Here is a 23037-nt window from a genome sequence, read left to right as displayed (position 1 = left end):
AGTTTATAGTTATGCTAGGCTTTACTCAGAGCTGTGAAAATGTCTTCAGGAGCTCACAGAGCTGCCATAGCTTCTTTGTGCACTAGAGATGAAAGAAATATATTTTTATGATACAAACACACACTGGTAGGTGAATTGGCTTCTTAAAAATAGTGTGAATGTGTGTCACCCTGCAAAGAACTGGCACCCCCTCCAGGGTGTGTTCCCGCCTTGCGCCCAGTGATTCTGGGTGGGCTCCGGACCCACCACAACGCTGAACTGGATAAGTGATTACAGACAATGAATGAATGTTCATAGTTCACGGACATAATTTGTAGTGTAAATATGTTCAAATGTTAAAGATGTGATATTTTTTTCTAATGTTGCTGAGAGTGTGTCAGTCTCTGTTTTTGAGCCATGCACTGTGAGAGGGTGATGCAACCTGACACAAATGTAAATGAAGCTTCCTGTGTTGCATTCCTTTATAGCGTTTAGTCAAATGCATCTTAGCATCGGTGAGAAACTAATACAACATCTATCTGTTCTGTAAAGCCTATTTAATCATTTATTGAACCACTAGAGTGGATTATCTTAACATTAACCTCACTGTAACATTTAGTATTAATTTCAGTGAGAAGAAAAAAAATGCACAAACAATCTCTAAGATTGTGAAAATGTGGATAACACTACTTCAGCCGATTTTCTTGAATGAGTTTCCTTGTAAGAAATCCAGCTTTTCTAAAGTATAATGCATTTATTTTTAATTTTATTTCAAATGTAGTGTTTCACCTGCCAATAGGACAGACAAGAATTAAGCCCCTGGCTAGAGCACATGGGACTGAAATTTTGCAAGTTAGGGTAAAACAATATTCTTGGGCAGTTTGGCCTAAAAGGAGGTGCAGTAGCAGATTCTGCATGACAACAGTTCAAGAAGGTTTTGGGAGCCACATCATGTTATGAGGGTCCGGCTTGTTGCAGCTGGATGATATTTCATGGGGTGAGAACATACTGGCAAGGAACTGCATGCTCTGATCTACAAAATAGCCTGATGTTAAGTGACAAATTCAGCTGTCTCTACATCCTTTTTGAGATAACAGTACTAACAGAGATAATGAAAGCTGTGCATGAAGAAGTATGTAAACTGGATATTGATGTGCCACACCTTTAAGAGCCTGAAGAGAAAATGAGCATTCTGTGACATGTATTCCAAATGCTATATTAACATGAATGGAGTCAAAGTCACGTTGACAGATTTTCTGGTCGATGACCCTAATTAGTGCCACATGATGACCTTTGTCCAGGCAGTCAAGCTGCCCCCACCCTGTTTCCTTAGCAACCAGCCGTTGGGTTGGGAGACAAAGCATTTGAGGATAGGGCATCAGAGCAGCAGTATACACACATCATTTCTTGTTGATTTGCTGGTAATCAAACACTTTGTTGTTTTAAAGGGACATATGCTATGCTTTGCCACAAGTGAACACAGTTCTGGGGTCTTAAGGATGTCATACACGTTTCATTTGGTTAAAATACTACAAGGACCAAACACCACAGTAATGTTCTCCCTGTCTGGTCTTGGACGACTGGTTTCAGCGCCTGTTCATTTGAATGAGAAAGAGCCACAGCTCAGTTCAGTGTGAGAGCCCAGGAGTGAGGAGCAGAGCTTTGGATTTTAGCCACGTTTGCTTCATTCTCTTTATACTGCCCTCTTGTTTTCTTCTTATTTAATCCATGCACTTTTTCTCCACATTCGTTGATTTATTGTTTTTGTGCTTTCATATAAATATTCCTTGTGCAGTCCACAAAAAAACTGATTTGGTGATCTTGTTTCAGAGTGTGGCTTGGTAGGATCTGGATTCTTAAATTAATGTGCAAATGTGAAAAAATCCTTAATATTTCCTTTAGCGGCACAGTGTTGCCGTCACACAGCTCCAGGATCCTGGGGTTGTGGGTTCAAATCCCACTCCGGGTGACTGTCTGTGAGGAGTTTGGTGTGTCTTGCTCATGTCCGCATGGGTTTCCTTTGGGTGCTCCGGTTCCCTCCCATGGTCAAAAAAACCCCACATGTTGGTAAGTGGATCAATGACTCAGAAGTGACCATAGGTGTGAATGTGTGAGTGTGTGTCACCCTGTGAAGGACTGGAGCCCCCTCCAGGGTGTGTTTCTGCCTTGCGCCCTGTGATTCCGGGCAGGCTCTGGTCTGGATAAGCGGTTACAGACAATTAATGAATTAATGAATAATATGACATCTTTAAATGACATATGTCTTCATAAAATATTTTCAGCCAAATTATGGTAATATAAGAATGGTGGTGACATTCATAGAAGGTCTGGATGTAAGCAGAGAACCAGCTTCTTTCATGTCTGTTTCTGAGTTCAGACCACAGTTTGGTTTCAGTAATTGTGGTTTGAGCAAAGAATGCAAAGCTCCAGAAAGAATAAAGAACCCAGAGAACCTATCCTAGTGTTTTGGGAAGCTTCTTCTTTGTGGCAAAACGCCCAAAGCTCCACACACTTCCTCACTTTGTAACTCCATTTAACTCTTAACTTAGAACTAGCACAGTCAGCCTACACAGTCCTTAATGCAGTTACTCAGAAATACACATCCATTCTCACACCTTCTTTGGAGGACAAAAGTGAGAAGTGGATCAGACACAAAGCTGAGACACAAAGTCCTTAGTCATTTGACCCACACTCTCATAGATACTCTGAGAAATCTGAGGAAGTATCCACATATCCACATATTCAGCCTCAAAATAATGCTGCAAATGGCACACACAATCTCCAACATGACCTCAAGCCAGACACAGTCTTTGTCAGAGTTCTTTTTATGAACATAAATTATTAAATTATTTGAAGCATAAAGCACTAATGGAAACATAATGATAGCCCTTTCACTGGTCCAGACCTTTCACATACTCATACTTGCTTAAAACACCATCTGCCATGAAAAAGCTTCTACTGATTGAAATGTCAGCATATTTTTAGTGTTTTATCCAAGTGTGTTAACAGCATTTTTTAAACATGCAAACAAAAGATTGACATTGGACTCAGTGACACGGATACTATGAATGTTGCTTATGGTAACTTTTTCAATTCAGGCAACACATTACATATCGATAACTGAAAGTGCTTGCCAAATAAATATAAAAATAAAACTGAATTTATCAATTTCTTTCCAACTAAATACATCACTGTGCACTCCTCTCTGTAACGACAGTGCATTAGTGAGCAGGTATAAACAGCTTATTGCATTTAGGCTTTAATATGTATATTTGAATAGCATGTGGTATGTAGAGCTATGTATATTTAATGACAGTCCATTTTGTGTTTCAGCTCTGCCTCAGAAGACCTGGGCTGCAGGAGGGGAGAGTTTAGCCGGAAACACTATGGATCAGTAGAATTGGTGAGTATTAGTGTTTTTAATTTCCATTGTGGGTATGTATCACGTCTTTACAGTGCTCTGCTTCCGATACATTGATCTGGGATTTGTTGGCTGTATCTAACATTGAAGGGTAGGGATTTGGGCAGAGAAATCTGGTCCTGTATCAGCCAGGTATATTGCTTTTTTCCTGAAGGAATCATCGATTTCACTGTTTTCTTCTGTGCCACAGCTTTGGTGCGAACGACAGGGTTGAATGTTGCTCTGGGGGCTTGTTAGTTGAGTTTCACTTAGAGGGGAATCTGTCATTTTGACACACTCTTTGTACATATCCACCTGCCTGCCTCAGTGAGCAGATTTTCTTCATTGTTTCAAATAGATACCAATATTAGCCAAAAATAATACAACCCTGCTACAGTTTCCTAATGTTCCAGACCTGGGTTGTGTGGTGCAATTTGAGAAGGGAAATATTTACGTTTGTGTGCTGGTGTTTGTGTGTGTCCTTTTATTACCGTCTGGCCTGGCTCGATAGCCAAGAGACACGGGAAGTGGCTGAGAACCGCACTCCATGTCGTTTCCTTTGTGAAAACACTAGAGGGTTTGTGGGCAGTATGAAAAGGGTAGCCTTCTGACAGATAGAGTTGAGTGACAAAGCAGCACACTTGCTATCATATACAGCAGATGGTGAATATGATCAAGATCAGTTTGCGAGTGTGAAGGGCGTGAACATCATGTTTTGTTTTAGTGAAAGTGTTTACGGTCATGCATCCTAACACTAAGTGAGGCCCAGACTATTACAGTGTGACAGAGGCTGATGCATCCCTTGTGGAAATTGGTAAAAAATAAAATATTAAAGGTGTCTTCAAAACGGATTCCCTGATTATTCTCATTAAGTTTGGGTACACCACGTAACTTTTAAAGTTGGAGTAGATTAAAAACAGATTGGGTATCTCACGCTACACAACTGGTTTTTGCAAATTTTTTTGGAGACTGGGTAATTGTCAGTCTCAAACTAAAGGATAACACATTACACAACTCCAAACTCCTACATATACAATGCAAACATGCTGCCAAACACATGCTTAACCTTACCTAGGACACATAATTCCATGTCTATGTTTACAAAGAAGATGTGGACAGCACAGTTGGCGGTAAATAGAATAGCACTACATTGTAGAATAGACTGCATTCCACCTTAAATTGTTCAGAAGTATGAAACAGAAGGCTGTAAATGCTTCTTGTCCTGTTCTTCACTGTGCTGTTTATGTCACAGACAATGATAACAGATACAGACACTGGCATGTAAGGTCTTGTGGATTTCCATGGTTTTATCATGTTTTACAGATGGACACATGTCGACACGTGTAATGAGGGTCATATGTGAAGCATATCCTACGATGTTGCTTGATTTTTAAAGAATTTAGGGTACATTTCTCTACAAAGTTGCTTCACTTTTATTCAGAATGACTGCTTTTGCAATGGACACTAGCATCATGACACCCAGAAGCCAAGAATCCAGCATATGTGCTCCATTTATCCTATCAGTGTGCATACATTTTCTAAAATATTTAATGTGTGTGACAGTGTGTGTTTCCCCTGTGCTTTCTGCATAAGAGCTTCTTTCAAGCCCGCCTTTTTATTTTCATCTGATTCATTTTAATTAGGTTTTCGTGTGCTGACAGCCTCTTTGTAAACACACACAGGTGTATGCAGTTATTATGACAGAAATAGAGGCCTACAGTCAGCCTCTGTTAGCGAGACAAAGTATGCTTTCTTTCTTTTAATTACCACATTGCTTAATTTTATTAATTAGAGGATATGTGTGTGTGTGCAACTTCACAACTCAGTCTTGTTTTAGGTAGCTTGTACTTGTGTGTGTCTGTGAGAGTGAGTTTGTGTGTGTGTGTGTGTGTGTGTGTGTGTGTGTGAGAGAGCGACATATTGTAATTTCCATGGTTCTGTAATGCTAATTGATTTTGATCTGTGACTAGTTCTAATGCCATGAAAGCAATGCCATAATTGTGTGTGTGTGTGTGTGTGTGTGTGGTATTGAGGAGACATTGTAAATGGCTTCAGACGCAGTTATATACCAGCATGAGCCACCTCCTTTTCAAGGCAGAAGCAAATCCCGCATGTAATGTGGTGCAGTGCATCAGTGCCCAGTGCTTGATATTGCTGCATTTTATGACTCCTAAGTGAAATGTATATATACCAGTGAGTTTATGTATCCATGCACCAGCATTCCTGAACTAGACCAAATGTAAACAACAAGTAAAGAAACACTGCACAGATCAGCCAGCAAGGAAACTGGCAAGGAATTCAGATATCATAGTGCGTTCGTCTAACAGATAGCTGAAAGTCGGCCCACTGTGGGAAATCTATTGAATTTGATGCTTGAACGGGGTGGGAGATGAGAAATGCTTTGTCATCACTGCAGCAGCAACATTAAATTCAGTGACAGGACTCTAAAGAACACGCTCAGCAAAAATCCACCAATGGAGACAGCAGCTAATACAAAGATAGAAAAGAATAAGAGGTGTTTGCATAAAGATTTGAAGAACATGGTTTATAAATAACAGATATAAAGGTAGCCAAAATAAATACAGTGAAGTTAAAATCAATGTCATAGAGGAAACAGATGAAACAAAAGGTCAGCCAAAGAGCCATGTAAATGGAGGAAAAAGAAAAACAATCAAAGAGAAGTCAGAGAGCAGGGGTCTTCAAATCTGGACCTTTGGTCCAGGTTCCAGGCCTGGATTTTACAGTGGTCAGCTGGTATTACACTATGCCTGGCTAGTTAGGTGCATTACCAGTTAGCAATAGCAGCTGTAGTGTAATACCAGCCATTTTAATATCCTGGAACCTGGATCCAAAGTCTGGTTCAGGAGACCTCTGTTGTAGAGTCTAAACAAGGGAGTCTTGCACTGTTTACCTTTTGTGAAATAAGAGCAATGCATCTATAACCTATATGTTGGCTAATAGCCAGAGTTAAATCCTAGAACATTTTATAATTTTTTTAAATTGCTTTTTCTATGCGTATTGACGTTTTTGTCCAAATGTAAACAGCCTTTTATGTCACTGAAAATGTACCTTTTGGAAAACTCCAAGATAAAGTTAACCAGAGACTTTTCAGGGTTGTCATGTAGACAAGAATTTTCCTTAGTTTTAGGATAGTAAAGTCGAGGTTGTGCTATCTTCTCCTCTGTTTGGCGTCAGTGATTTGACATTGTGTCCTTTTTTAAAAAAGGTGGATGCAACTAACATAGTCTGGGTTTTTAAATTGTTAATACTTACTATTGTTAACTTGTTACCAATGTAGTTACCCTTAGCGCCTATTCATACCAAATTTCAAACCAAAAACAAGACCCCAACACAACGGAAGAGTAGTGTTGAGTAGTACTTGAGTAGTAGTAGTAACAGTGATGAATTGTCATTTTACTTTAACTTTAATTTACTTTATATATATATATATATATATATATATATATATATATATATATATATATATATATATATATATATATATATATATATATATATATATTTCCCTTTACTTTAAGTATCGCAACTAAATGATGCATACACTGGGTTCACCCAATTCTACAGAAAAGGCAACAATATGGAGAGTTCCAGCACCTCCTTCAATACCTGAGACTGCATAACAAGCTTTTCTGAAGGTATTTCTGTAGATCAGTGTGGGAATTTGAGGCTCTGCTTCTGCATGAGCCATGACAAAAAAGCTCTAATTGGTCAGCCTGATTTTAATGGATCCGTACAACACAGAAATGAGCAGGTTCTAATAGGAGAAAAAAATGATGCAGCAGCACAGTGTGACAGTTTTGGACTTGGTGTGAAATATATACATTTTCATTTTCCAAACTTGATGTGGTTATTGCAGAAGAATGGTGAAAAAATATTTGTTAGCCAGGGACATCACTTAAGTTGTTAAGAGAGCTGCTTCACCCACATGTTTTTATATTTTCATATGAATGGATATTTGGAGGAAAACATGCATTTTAAATAATATCAGCTGAAATACATCTAAATCCCAGAAAACAGAACCTAAGATGAGTGAAGTTTTGACTGTTCATTTCATCTCATGAAAATAGTGACATGCTGTCACTCTGATAGTTGTTGAAAAAAAAAAAAGAGTAAAATTTGACCTCAGGTGGAACGCTAGGATTTGCTACATTGGTTTGTCCAAAATGAAAGGAATATTTTGGTCCATGAGGTCAAGATTGACTACATTAGGTGAATTAAAGTACAGTAGAGGTAGTCCATGTGTGAAACGAACAGGACTAAAATAGAAAGAAGACTGCAGGGTGAAGTTTAAGATGTGTAAAGGTAATCTTTGTCAACAGAGATCCAGGAATGTTTAGCGGAGCAGATGTTTTGATGTTAAAATGAAAGTTAATTGAAATACTAGGCCAGCCACCTGCTAGCAAAACACAAACACCATTTACAAGTAGAAAGTGGTACAAAGAGGTGAAGCATTTCACTGCTGTTTATTCAGAGATTAGATCCAAAACTGAAATCAAATGCAATGAAAAATAATATGCCACTTGTAATTGCAAATGAAGGAAGAAGAGTGGAGCCATTGCAGGAAAACATATCCCAACAGGTACTAAGAAATGTATCACTTAATGAATTCTTCTCTCTGGAGCTTGGTGGATCTGCATATGACTGACACTGCCATTTATGCACAGGTTTTCAAGGCTTTTAATAAAAATACCAGAATCAAGGACCTTTTAATACTTTCACAAAGAATGAGAGGTGAGGATATACAGTACAAATCAAAAATTTGGAGACACATCTTCTCATTAGTCATTGTTGGAATAGGGCTATTCACTGTAGGTGATTGTGTACCAGTCCTACCTCTGCACAACCCAAGTTATAGTCTCAAAACATTAAGAAGGTGAGCTGTTCTACAGATTAACTCTTGACGAGGCCACAGCTGTTCACTGAAAACCATTCCAGGCGATGACCTCATGAAGCTCATTGAGAGAACACTGAGAGTGCGCAAACTTGGCTACTTTGAAGAATCTAAAGTATAAAACATATTCTGATTTATTTAACACTCTTTTGTTTCCTACATAAGTTATTGTATGCCATGCATTAAAAACCTACATGTCTGTAAAATACTCCAGGTCAGAACTGAAAACGCATGTCTAATCAAGGCTTCTTTAATGTTTGTGAATGTTTGGATATCTCATCTGTGATGGCTAAGGTTGGGTTGTATAACGATAATATCATATACCGTGGTATTTATGACGTGTGGTCGGTATTTATGACGTGTGTCGTGTGTCAAATTTCTGAACACAAGGTTAATTTATGTGCATCTAAAAGATCCACAGGGAGGGGGTGGAGCTGTAGGAGCTCACTGACTGATGATGTCAGTCTGAAAATGGGTGGAGAAAAATCTCAAGCCTAGTAGCCCACCACAGCTGTGAGTCTAGCGCTGAGGTTGGGCTAAAAGAGAGAGGAATGAAGCTGCAAACAGACAGGTAGGGGTGGGAGATATGTCCCTAACATAGTATCATGATATTTCAGGGTATTTTGATGATAACAATATTCTTGGCGATATGGAAAAACACTGAAAATAACTGTATTCATTTTAGGGGTGTGAGATATGACGATATTAGACCGTGAACGATAAGAACTTTAGAGATTGTCGGATTGTGCTAATGCACATTCAGTCTTCTGCAGTTCTTATATTCAGTTTATGTACTGTGTAGATATTACACATCAGTCAAATGGGTAGACTCTCGGGACACCGATAATGTAAGTCACTACTGTAACATTTACGACTACTGAATTAAAACCAAAATAATTTGTTATTCCATACATGAGATCTCTTCCTCGCAAGCGATTCACACACACACAAAGCATACCAGTGCTTATGTGGGTTGTCCCTTTCAAAACAAGACCAAATTTGTCAAGATGACTTGCAAAATGAAATAAAAGCAACAGTTGAAAATAAAGTACATCTAATAAAAAATAGTTTAAGTATGTTCCCCATGGATCTCCACTATGACCCTGTAGCTTGGGCTCTCAGCTTTAACGACATGTCAATCAAGTCTGTAGACCAATCAGAGTCGATGCTCAACCAAGGAGGCGAGGAAACAACCAAGCTTCGGCCCCTAACAGTCATGCACCACGAGAGACGACACACAGTTTTATATGGCAACAGCAATCAAAATAAACAACAATCAAAACACTAAAATATGTTTTCAAAGCTTAGATCCCTTTCACTGTCTGCCCTGTCCCTACTGAGATCATTTAAACACAGGAGGGGAGTGAGGGAGGCGGCCTCAGTCTACAGCCAATCGGGGAAAGCTCCCTCTTTCAAATGCGTCTGGCCTTAAAGAGACTAAGAAGACTAACAAGACTAAATACCATTTTAGTGAGGGTAAAGCCATTTGGAGAGGTGCATGATATTAATATTAATTAATATTTAAGGAAATTATAATTATATAAAAATATAATTAAGGAAATTAATAATTTTCCTTATGGAGAGGTTGGGGTCTTTGAAGATTCCAAAGGAAAATTTCAAAGAAGATTCCAAATTCAATTTAGAAAAGTGGCTAAATTGTTTTGTTGTTTTGATCATATTTTGACCACTGAAGATTCATTTCAATATCTTTAAAAATTCTGAAGGCTTTGCAGTAACATTAATTCATAAAATTGCCTCTAGTTTATTTCAGGAACACACTATTGCAACAAAATTAATGTTATATCAGTATTAATTATATTAAATTAATAATGTATTTAATTTCTTAGAATTATATATTATTTTTGTACTACCTAACATCTAACAATTTCAAACATTCAGAAGAAACAAATAAATGTGTAAACATTTGCTTATTTTGTAAACAACCATAACTTGCCAAGATTCTGACATTGTATAAAAAATATTTCTTCAGCACCAGTTGCTGAAATTTGCTCTTTCAGAAACGTGTGTCCGTGTGAACAGTCGGAACAGGCTGTGCTGAGCTGAATTGCCTAGCGTTGAAAACCCTTCATTCGAACCACACTCTCAGATATGATGCTCACAAAGCCAGACATTGCACCCCCAGCCCAAGATAATACCATATATCGTAATCATTTTTGAGACGCTATGAAAAATGTGGTGGCTCTTATTGTTAAAATGATCAAAATCAAAAATTTAACAAAAAAACACTAGGCTCTCTCTCTCTCTCTCTCTCTCTCTCTCTCTCTCTCTGTGTCTCTGCTCATGTCAGAAGCATCTGTAGTTTTTTTAGACAACAAAGAGACCTCCAAAAGTTGAAAAGCATGAAACAAAATGAGGATTGCTCTGTTTCTGCTCCATAGGTGGGTAATATTGACTTATTTTTGCTGTTTCGCATCACTTAAGGAGTTTTCCTTGCCACTGTTGCCCATGGCTTGGAACCAGATCTCTGGAAAGCTGCTCTGTGACGACTTCTGTTGTGAAAAGCGCTGTGTAAATAAAATGTGATTGATTGATTGATTGATTGAAATGTCTCAAAGCTCAGAGAATGGCTAACTGCCTTACTGAAATCTAAACAACTCCAGTTACAAATGAGCTTCTGTGGTAATCAAACAGGGAATAAAAGTTAAACTACAGACAACTGTCATTTTTTTCCCCTCAAACACACTGTTCCCCTTTTAAAAAATGCAGAGCTTAGAACGGCGTTTCCCCACAATTGTATATGCTCCCTTTAAAGCTACATTTACAGCAGGTAAAAGTGGCCAAAATCTTATTTTATGAAATAAATCAGATGTTTCTTTAGGTAGATAATTCACACTGTCCTCGTCTACACCACTTTGGGTTTGAAATGAAGGAATGAAGATTTTTATGTGCAGCGTTCTGTCACAAATAAACCTGCTTTTTTTCAGCATTATTCTTTATTAAAAAGACTTGTTAAATCAAAAACTGATTTCTTAAGTTAGTGATTATCCACAGGCTCGATGTATGAAAGTTTCTTTCCTTCTGTGCGTGTACTAGGGATCGCTTGCAAACATTCAGTAAAACTCAGTAAAACAAGTGGCTTGACTCATATCTGAAAATATCCGGTTCTGTGCATTTTTCGCTGTTCACACAGGCACACAAACAAAAGTTCTGTGTCATACTTGAAGACTGCGTTTGTGCCACTATTCCCTGCTGTGCGAATATAGACTGAGTACATTTCTGACAAACCTGCAGCTTGAGATATTGAGACCTGATTCTGTGGTACACTGTGGAGTTTAAAGTGCTTCAGTGATTCACTGATTTCTGTGTTGGCAGATGAGATCTGGCTGCTCAAGTTGGCATTTCTTATAGAAGAATAAAACTGAACTGTGATTTGCATTTGTGGCTAGAATACAGTCCAGGAAATTTCCAGCATTGTCAGGACTTTGTTGCACATTAATGAAGTAAAGAATTGTATCAAAGTATCTTTGAAAATGTTGGTCTGTGAGGACATGCATATTATGTATTAATGTCTGAAGACATTACCCTGTCTTCTCTTCCTCTCTGCTTCAATCCTATCCCATATCTTTCCCTACCGCCTCTTCCTTCTCTCTTTCTCGCTCTTAGCCAGAGATGAAAAATGATCTCTCATTAACTATTTACTGCAGGGCTTTCCCCTCCCTGCTCAGTTTGAGCCTCAGGCTTGTCAGAGGCATTCGCCCCCACACAATCAACCTCTGGTAGCTGAAGCCCCACCAACAAGTCTCTCCAGGAGGCTCTCTGGCTTGCCAGACCAACCCTGAGCCATCCTTCTTCCAGTCCGGGCTGCTCATGTGGGCTCCTGTTATATGACATCATTACTGTTGTCATGGATATTTGGATGGGATAGAAATGCGTCATCTCTTACGCTTGGTTTTTCATAATAGCATCTTGAATTGAGTCGTATAGGAAGTGAAAATCTAAAACACTTTGTCCCTAATTGCTGTGTGCTTGCTGTGATTTTGCTAAACATAAATTCAGTTAAATTCTCCATTATATTGTGTAGACTTCATTAGTCAAGAGATTGTGACTCAGAAAAAAACCCAAACCTTTATGTTAAGGATGAGTGTATATTAATGAGGGCATGTGATATGTAATTGATTCTGTGTGCCTGGTACAAATAGTAATAACTGACTTCATACAATCACCCTTTCATTATATAGCAATTCTAATGTGTTATCATTATCTTCTCTAATGTATACCTGTGTACTAGAGTGAGAAAATGTGTGAAAAGTCCAGAGGGGAAATTATTCAGGTTTCATGTATGAATTTGTTTATGGTTAATATTAGCATATCTCATACAGCTACGTTTCAGAGTGTGTTTAAATTTTTACAGTTGGCCTGGGTGATAAAACAGTAGTAATATTTATTGCGATAGACCATCAATAGCACTAATAAAAAAAAATATTCCAAAGGAATGTTCAAGCATTTCACTTAAATGCGAACCACCAGGAAAGCATGTACGCAAGGTTTGGCTTTATGAATATTGTTGAATTATTTATGAATTATTGTTTAAGTTGGCTCTTAAAGAGCCAGTCATATCCCTTGATAATGGAATGTGCTATGAGTGACATAGAAACAGCCATTTAACATATTATTTAACAGGTTTATTACTCAGTTGCATCTTGGACATGACAGCAGCAGAAACAGCATGAGAGAGAAAATTACATTCCTCAGATGTTGAGGAAATCAAGAAAGCCAGCGTGCCAGTATGGAAATAGTATTGTTTTTTTATTATTATTATTATTATTATTATTATTATTATTATTATTATTTAATTAATTTATTTATTTATGTATTTATATTTTTTCCAAAATCTGACTAAGATCAGAACACTTGTGTGTAAATTGCGCAGAATAACTCTACCATCCAAGAGTGGGAAGAGCATTAAAACCACAACTCTTGAGTTAGTTTTATAAAACGATTGTCTTTAAATATAGTTTATCATATCTTGAAGTTATGTCACTAACTCTAAGTTGACATTAGACCTAGAGACTATAGAGACTCTACAGTTTAAATTTGATCTCATTTTGTTTACTGGGTTTTAGAGGTTTTTATTAAGTTTGTTGTGTCTTATAGATGCTAGGTTAATCTACCTCTTTGACATTCTATATTTACACACTTACACTGAACGCATTTTGTTACATTTAATTTTCTATATCTAATAGTTTCTTTAATGCTTGTTTGTTTTATGCTTCTTATTGATATAGGTCCATTTATATGAAGTTTTATTATTTGTGATGTGAATTTGGACAATATATCAAATTTATATTTAATATATACATATTAAATATCAATTTGAATCTTTTTTCTTCAAATAAATATTTCACTATGTGTTTCGTTAACACAAAACACTCTGAAGGAGAAGTCCATTTATGCCATATATAAAACCACTTACGAAGCAGATGCAGCATAAACAGAATGCAGCTCTTCTGATTGTTTCTTCCATTAATTTGATCATTAGGATGTGCCATTGAACAGAAGTTTTCTCTCTGCCTTAATTGTTATTGAGTATATCTGAAAATGAAAGACCTCAGACTTTAATGTTCTGTGGAAACCCCACACACATATGCTTAGCAGAGGCAGAGTTGGCAGCAGATCCACACTGGTGTAAAAATAACCGATTTGGGCAGACGCATTTCATTATATCATGCCATGCCTCTGGCATGACTCAAGCATATTAGGGCCAATAATGTGGGTGTGCCTTTTTCTTTACACTCAGTCCTAAAATACAATATGATGGGACAGAAGACAGGATGGTGTAGTGAGTGTGTTGTAAATCTTTATTTATTTCTTCCTCAGGTTTACCATTTTACACTGAATTAAACTGTTAATGAAGGTTTTTATTGTGTATCACTGTTGTGTTAGAACACTATTGCTGCCATTTATTTTACTTTTCTTGTTCTCAATGTTAAATAAAAAGGCTTTTGACACGATGAACATGTTCATTGTCATAGCACACTTTATTGTGCTAAATCTGTAAAAGCTGACTTGATGAAAAAAGCCCTCACATTGAACAAACATAACTGTTCCAGGTGACACGTTTCCTGTGCACCAGCATGGCAGTAGGGGACACACTCCTTCTTGCACTTAACTGCTGTGCTTGTAAATGAAGTAAGTCATCCCTTGGTATTCATGAGGGATTGGTTTCTGGACCCCCGTGAATACCAAAATCCATGTATTTGCTCATAACTAGGGTTGGGCAGTATAACAATAATACTGTATATTACGAGATTTAAATATGTGGACGGTATCTCAAAATGAGGGCGGTGTTTATGACATGTGAAAGCGGGTTTTTATCGTCAACATGTGTGTTGGTGTTCACTGTTGGGCTGTGTTTAGCTAAATTCACTCGACTTTGTGCTCACAGATATAAGGCTCAGCGCAGCCTGACAGAGCACTCTCTCCCCACGGTAATACTGTATACCGCTATAATATTTTGAGATGGTAGGTATGACTGTAGGAAAAATGTGGATACCACCCATCCCTATTCATAACCTTTGCAAATAATCTTCTATAAATTACTTGTAATATCCTATGCAATGTAAATCCTATGAAAATAGATTTTATGCTATACTGTTAATGACCAAAACATGGGTACATTCAGTACAAACGCAACAATTGTAGGCCTAACTGTGAAGTACATGACGAACAAATGCGACAAGAAGTGAATATTGCTCAAACAAGTGCTGGAGAGTCTGAGGATCTTTGAAATGACAGGAAGCTCTGCAGAGTATGTCTCCACTGGGATGCAGTGATTAGCTTGATGACATAATTTTATAAAAATGTATAGATTAATAAAAATGTGTTGACTTTTGTGATTGTGGATCAACAGGTGTTCACAAATCAACAGGTGTTCCCAGAATAGTGTTGGAGAAACTGGAGATCCTAGAAACTGTTGGAGAATCCCATTTGTTGTGAATAGTGTATCGGTTGGACACATGCATTCGAGTATCAAATCATATCCTCGAATTTGTAGAACACAAGGTACATCTGTGTGGGGGGCTATTTGTTTGTAAATTAAATTACACTAAAGGAGACCTCTATCTTTCACTCTTTGCTATCTCTTCGTTCTCTCTGTAGCTAAAATGTTATTGATTTTGCTGTTTGCTGTTATGTGTCCAGGACATAGCTGTGTGTGTGTGTATAGGAGTCACTGAGGGAGGGGCATGAAGTGATGGAGAGTAATAGAGATGGAACCTTTCTCATTTGATAACAGAGCAAAGAAAAGATCATATGTCTAGTCTCAGCTTATGACCTCTACCTTTTCGACATTTTACACAATGCTATAGTACTCAGAAAAGGGCATTTAAAAATGTCCCTCTGATATTTATCAATGCTTTGTTTGTGTGTGTTGGGGGGGGGGGGGGGGGTTTCCGAAGAATTTGAACACCCTTATTGTTGCAGTGATTTTTCAGTAAGTGAATCATATATGTCATCAGCTTTCATGTCAGTGAATTGTTAAAAGCCCAACATGTCAAAATTATGCACATCAACAAGTATCTTCATATTACATGGCAAGTTAACACGCAGCATAGTATAAAAAATGGTTTTGAACACTGCAGAACTGATTTTCTTAATATGACATACTGCCTTATTAATTGATACAACACAATGCATGTACTGTTTGTGTCTATCAGCGCTTCAGTTATCATATTTAATACATCTAATTATCAAGTATACATTTAATAACAATCAATTCAATAGGTGATAATTAAATTATACAAGAGTCTTAAAGGAATGCAATGTAAGAGTTGGTGTTTTTACTCCTGGGCTCCCCCTACAGTGTGTATTTAACTTTTACAGCACTGTCCTGAAATCAAGGGGGTTTGGAATGTGAGGGGGGTGGTTTCCTAACTCTCTCCAAAGGTAGTGCAGTATTAGCAGTGTTGAGATCAGAGTAGCATTGACAGAGGTCCTGTTCTCACTATTACATATCAGTGGAGCATCACAATGTTTGTGAAGCTGGTATTTTAAGGTAAGAATACTACCTAGTGTTCCTTTAACACTTTCAAACGACCAGCCACAGTCCTGTGCATTGTGTATGCAGTAGTTATCTGTATTAGTTTGAAGTAGCATCTTCAAATATTTCAGATAACAGGAAGTATTTGAACATGGAAATATTCTGTAGGTGCAGATCTGTTTTTTTTTTTGTTTAACTATGACTCAAGATTTATAGCTTAATTTTTCTGGGGTGTTGATATCCAGCTGGATTTGCAAAAAGTCAGCAGCGTGCTTCATTTCTGAGAATGGAGCAGACACCGATTCAAACTATGTAAATGTTTCTTTTGTCTTTCTCTGGGACTCGTTGCTTTTTATTCTCCATCTGTCTCCCTCTGCATCCTTTCACTAATCCCCCTGCTGCCTCTTTCTCTTCAGTCTCACCCTTTCTCCGTTGTGTGTGAGGCGTGATAATGCATTCGGAAGCGCTCTGATGAGATCAATTATATATCCGCTGTTGCAATAGCATTGATTTATCCCCTCCTTCTGTCTTTCTGTTTCTCCCCTCTCTTTTGTGTTTCCTAAATATACTTAGAGTTTGAATGTAAATGTAGCCATTTTCCTTGCCTTTCTTTCAAAATAGTATTATGATTTTTTTGTATGTTTGTTTGCCTTAGTGCAGAGGTCTGCTTTCATAACAGCCTATTTTTTGTTTAGGACACCAGTTAACTCCCTTACTTTGATGTCAGGACTCTATAATAGGACCATATTCCCCCTTTCCCATTGTTCTCTAGGGGTCTTAATGAAATGCCTGAGTCATTGTCCAAATGCAACAAGGACCAAACAACACACCACTGTTCTCCACTGTTTAATCAGCCTTGTTGAAAATGGCTGGTTTCTTTAAATGAAAAAATGTAACTGTTTACTGCCAACACAAGGCACCCAGGAGTGAGGTGCAAGGAACATAAATGCTGCTTTTTAGTCATTTCACTGTTTTCTTCTGTGTTCTAATTTCCTCTATATTTAATAGGTACACATTCCTCTGCTTTTGTTTTGTTTGTTTTGCTCTATTTAACCTCGTCTTTGTGCTCACAATAAGAATTTCGTCCCGCGCTGTGATTGGAGTGGCTCAGACAAAGAGGTGGGACAATTCTGAAGTGCCTTCCATATATGTAAGATGTAGCACAAAATCAGAACGATGCGTTTTATCCCACAAATCACAATAAACATAATGGTTTTATTTCATTTTGTGGATTGGTGGGCTCCATATCCCCAAATTATGACTAAGAAAGTGATTTTCTTTTAGGCTGTGTTCAGACTCATCCTCTTTGGTTCTATAAAAAATGAATTCTGGTGCGATTGCTCTGTTAATATAGTTCATTAGAGCAAGTGTGAACTCTAACTTTTGTCTGGTGTGCAAAAAAATTAACCTGCTTGGCAGTCTTGGTCCGTTTGGTACATCTGGTGTTAGGGATTGGCGGTATCCACATTTTTCGTACCATCATACCGTCTCAAAATATTATCATGGTATGCGGTATACCGCAGGGAGGGGATGCTCCGTCAGGCTGCGCTGAACACATCCTTAATATATCCCCTTTAAAAATTGATCTTCATTACTGAATATGTGCCCAAAGTAGGTATATCTATATATTTTAATGGAAAAATAAAATATAAAATTTGTTAATTTTGAATGACCTGTGCCCTCACCCTCACACTCTCTCTCTCTCTGTCTCTCTCTCTCTCTCTCTCTCTCTCTCTTTCTCTCTCTCTCTCTCTCTCTCTCTCTCTCTCTCTCTCTCTCTCTCTCTCTCTCTCTCTTTCTCTCTCACAAATCTCATCCAATAAAAAGCATCTAACATCAGTTCTTCAGCTTTAACTCTGACAGCGTATATTGCCCTTAACAAAGAAGACCTTCAGCTGTCTACTGAGTTTGACATACGCCTCCGAACTGCTGTCAGTTAAACAAAGTCACTGAACCAAACATTTAGTGTACTGCAAAATGACAGCTTAGACAGCTAATCAGATTAAAACTGCACAACTGCATGACCAGCACTTAAAACATGTCTATGGAATAATCTTTTTTTGTTTTTTGTAATTCTCCATCCAATCTCCGCTGTGTCTGGATCCTCATCGTTTATGTACACTGCACTTTTCCTCACCATTTGTTCACTGTTCAGTCTGTTCGTGTGCTCAAAACCTGTTTAATGTGTTTATGAAGCCACAAAAAAAAAAACACAACTGTCTTGGTCTGGTATGCTAGTCTTTCTCTCGTCCTCTCTCTCTGATCATGGCAGAGGGAGCTGGAGTTTTCTTAGACAATGGAGAGAACTCCAAATGTTGAAAAGCACAAACAAAGATGGGAAAATTGCTCTATTCCTGCTCTAGGTGTGTAATAGTGACTAATTTTTGCCACTTTTACCACTTAAGGTGCAAATGTCTAAAAGTTAGAAAACGGCTAACTGCGATACCGAAAGTGCTACAAAACTAAACAACTCCAGTTACAAATGAGTGTCTGTGGTAATTCATACAGTGAATAAAAACTAAGAAAAGTTAAATTTCAGCCACTTACAAACAACATACCTTTCCACATTAAAAAGCGTGGAGCTGAGTTGGTGTTGCTGAGCCATTGTTGGTGATGTTTGTAATAACACTTCCAGAGGGCAGTAGTGAGTCATGTTTGTTTGTTTGATGTTAATAACACCTTTAGAGAGCAGCAGTGAATACATTTTTATTTGGTTTTGTGCTTTGTTTTGCGGAGTTTTCATTTAAGTATTTCACACTTTTTCATAAACTCTGTAAAGGATATGTTTCCATCAGTTTTTGTTTCAAACAAAACCTGAAATGATTTGACACACTTGGGCTGTATGGTAAAGGACTAAAGTCCTCATTGCGCATGGCCTAGAGAATGTATGGATTCAAAACAGCTTTGAGAGCTCTGAAACAGTCTGCATACGTGTAACATAGATGGAACGATTAGTGGCCAATTTTACAAGTCCTAAGGCCATTTCCTAATTTGCTGTTACCCCTTCAAGGCCCATTTGAATGCATTTGGTTCAGATCTGGTTCCGAGAAGGCATAGTGCCGAACACATAGGGTCACAGTCACACAGCTGCAGGATCTTGGGGCTGTGGGTTCAAGTCCCTCTCCGGGTGACTGTCTTTGAGGAGTTTGGTGTGTTCTCCCTGTGGGTTTCCTCCGGGTGCTCCGGTTTCCTCCCACTGTCCAAAAACACACATTGGTAGGTTGATTGAAGGCTCAAATGTGTCCATAGGTGTGAGTGAATGTGTGTGTCGCCCTGTGAAAGACTGGCACCCACTACAGGGTGTGTTCCCATCTTGTGCCCAGTGATTTCAGGTAGGCTCCGGACCTTGAAATGGATAAGCGGTTACAGACAACGAAAGAATGAGTGAATTTAAACATTTTATCTACTTTTGCAAATCTTTTCCTTCCATTTTTATGCAGCTGTGTGCAAGATCTGGAAAATTGTCTTTTTAATTGGGAGCTCCAAAGTATTGTTAAGACACAAGGTAATTAAAAATATAATTTGTGCACTTGGAAACTTGTACTGTAATTCAGAGAGCTAACAAGACAAACAGCAGATTTCAATGAGCTAAAATGTCATGACACTTCATCGCCGTCCGAAGACAAGGGTATCTTCAAAAGTAACTTTACATATTTCAGTGGACATCAGTGTAAAAAGATTTTATTCCAAGTAAATTAGGAGCAATACTATTGCTTCATTCACCATGACATTTTCACACAATATTAGACACAGCTGCTGAATTCAAATGATGTTATAAACAAGAAATCCACAAAAGTGGAGATACATGTTTTTCTTTGGACAGTGATGATATTTATGTGACCCATAGGAAGATTTTACAGCTTTAGCCCTTCAGTAATATTCTGCTTGTCTTTTCAGCTTTTTCAGACTGAGGCAGACCATCTGCTGCACATACAAACAGAGTGGGAGATGGAGAGAGATTGAGAATATGAGTGAGATCAGGAAAGGGGGACCAACAGGTGGAATTTATGGAAGAGTGGGGAAAGACAGCGAGGGGGAGCAGAAGGAGAGGGGAAGGGTGAGGTTCTGTGATCTGTTGCTTAGCAACCAGCGTTGCTCCGTCTGGAGGATGTCACAATTTCCAGCAAAAGGAGATTACATTGTGTCAGAGGTACAGGTGACTGACACACACACACACACAAATATATGCTTTCCTTCCTAATGTCTATAGCTACCCCTCAAAACTGAGTGAATACTCATTGAATTATATACTCCATCTTTTGCACCACCCATACACACACACTCACATACACACACACACACACACACACACTCACACTCACACATTGCTCTGTAATTAGTGTCAGATTGTGTGTGCAGCTGGTTCTCCATTGTTGCTGAAGGGCTTTCGTGTAAACAGAGTGTGTGCACGTGTATGTGTGTGTCTGTTACACGGTGTTGACAGATGACTGTGCCAGAATGGCCTTTGCTGTCGATCTTTCTCACTCACTGTTCTCACTTTCTCTTCCATCTCCCCCTTTAACTCTCTTTCATAATCACATCTTATTTCTCACCTCCAACACAAACCCATACAGCTCCAGCTGAGTCACTTTTGGAGGAAAAAAACAATGCAAAAATAGAATGGAGAGACTCAAAGGGGGAGGGATAAAAGAAAGGAGCGGGGGAGGGAGTGATCGAGAGGAAGGTGGTAGGAGAGAATGCCTGAGAGTCTGTCCCTGTTCAACTTTCAGTACAGAGAGCTCTGCATACTGTCTAATACCACATAACTACAGCTTAGTGAGATGTGTTGGTAGAATTTTGGATAGAAGAACTTTTTGTGCAATAAGGAAGCAAGCCATGGATGGACTACTGTCCTCTTTCGGCAAATATGTGCCTCTGCCAAAAGATACCACAACTTACTGTTAGAGTAAACTTAGTACTACATGATATAAGACTGTGGGTGTTCTGGAGTATTCTTAACTGTCCAAAATTTAAACTGTTTATGGTATTCTGTGTTGTTTATGCATCTATCAATGGGCCATTGATTTCATTACCATAATGCTAGCTCAACACATTAGCTGTCATTTATTATTAAAAATGTTAACAGTTTATTTGAAGTATTTCTTTCAAGGAGAGACTTTTTAAAAAGCCATTTGTAGAGAAGTGCAGAGGGGCAACATACTTCATAAGGAGTCTGCTCTAATAAAGCTGGGCACAAATACGTTGGAGGATTTTTGAAGGCACTGGAATGTGACAAGTCTGATTATGCCATGTTGAATATTGCATGTTAAAAACTGAAAAGAGCAATGCAGAAACAAAATATAGATCTGACCTAGAGTCACCAGTAGAGCCTGATCAACATATTGGCTGGCTGGAAATATTTGCTGATATCACTCAAGTTCTATTTCAGCTATCAAAGATATCGAGGGACTTGTATTGTAACAGAAAGAAAGCTTATTGACTTAGCGTACAATATATGGACATTTCTTCAATAATTTTTTTTCTGACCTCAATAAGGCCCATGGTATTTTTTTTGTTTGTTTGTTTTAAGATATTAAACATTATATTCCAGGTCCAATGTCTGATTATTCTTAATAACAAATTCTTGCTAAAATACAAGTTAATTACATGCTTATGCTTTGATATTATCATTATATCAGTGGCATAAAATGGCCTTAAATTGATCATATCATTTATCACAATTATTTTTGAGACAAAATATCAATTACAAAGAATGGCTATTGTGACAGGCCTGACCTGACCCCTGATCAGTTCCATTGCATGAATAAACGCTGAACGATTACATCTAATAGGCACATTAACTACAATTTATCATAAGAACCAAATGCATGAGGACAGTATGTCAGGAAACATTTAGGGTGCCGTTTGTTGAAGCTATAGCTAAATTGGCATTGTTATTGCTTATTGTTTTAGAGGCACAATTGACAACTGAATCAAGTCAGCAAAAGAATCACTATTAACAAAGACTTAGCTGGTCAAAATGTTAACTGATATCTATATTTGTAGCTCCTTTAAAAGAGTATCTCTGTTGGCCACAACGTTTCCTCTCCTCAGTATAAGAGTCACTGCTCTGATATTATCTAATGATGTACTTGCTTTCTCCTTGCAGCTGATCTCCAGTGATGCAGATGGAGCCATACAGAGAGCTGGAAGGTTCAGGGTGGAGAACGGATCATTAGATGAGGTGGGGAGTGTACACCATGCACACACACACACACACAGACACACACACGCACAGACACAAACACACACCACACACACACACACACACACAAACACAAACACACAAATATATGCTTACCTAATGTCTATAGGTACCCTTCAACACTGAGTGAATACTCAGTGAATTATATACTCCCTCTTTTGAACCACTTATATACTACTAGCTTAACCCTAAACCTTACCCTAGCCTTAAGCCAGTGGTTACCAATGTGGGGTGGGGCGCACCCACTGGGGTGGGCATGGGGTGTTGGGACAGAGCAGCTATTGCAGGAGGGCTGTGGCAAGGCAGATGAATGAGATACCTAATGAATGTCACTAATAATATTTTCACTGTATATGTGGTTTGTAATTTTGCTTCTCTTTTCCCATCCTATTCCACTTGGAGTCTCATGAATACATGTTTTCAACCCCAGTCGGCAATAACACTGCAATTAATTATTTTCTCTTTGTGGAGGAAAATCCCATCACTGTTAGCTTGATGCTAACACAGTAGAGACTTGCATATACACAACGGCAGAAATTAGC

General features: G+C 38.2%; 1 protein-coding gene across 10 annotated transcripts in view; it reads left to right on the top strand.

Moving 5' to 3' along the window:
* Positions 1 to 23037, top strand: part of garnl3 (GTPase activating Rap/RanGAP domain like 3) — a 73576-nt gene that overhangs the window by 22660 nt on the left and 27879 nt on the right. For 4 of the 10 annotated variants that reach the window (XM_066661366.1, XM_066661369.1, XM_066661371.1 and 1 more), the window contains exons 2-4: positions 3313 to 3382; positions 20188 to 20446; positions 22400 to 22474. In XM_066661366.1, the coding sequence (XP_066517463.1) occupies positions 20258 to 20446; positions 22400 to 22474 (264 nt within the window). In that variant the 5' untranslated portion in view covers positions 3313 to 3382; positions 20188 to 20257. Of the gene's footprint in view, positions 1 to 211; positions 319 to 467; positions 495 to 3312; positions 3383 to 20187; positions 20447 to 22399; positions 22475 to 23037 lie in introns of those variants that run through there. The other 6 variants (XM_066661373.1, XM_066661370.1, XM_066661368.1 and 3 more) reach the window with 3 other exon arrangements.

This window comes from Hoplias malabaricus, chromosome 2 (assembly GCF_029633855.1).
Source record: "Hoplias malabaricus isolate fHopMal1 chromosome 2, fHopMal1.hap1, whole genome shotgun sequence".
Classification (NCBI taxonomy): domain Eukaryota; kingdom Metazoa; phylum Chordata; class Actinopteri; order Characiformes; family Erythrinidae; genus Hoplias; species Hoplias malabaricus.
Note: the sequence above shows the minus strand (reverse complement) of the source record. Positions and strands in the feature narration are given on the sequence as shown.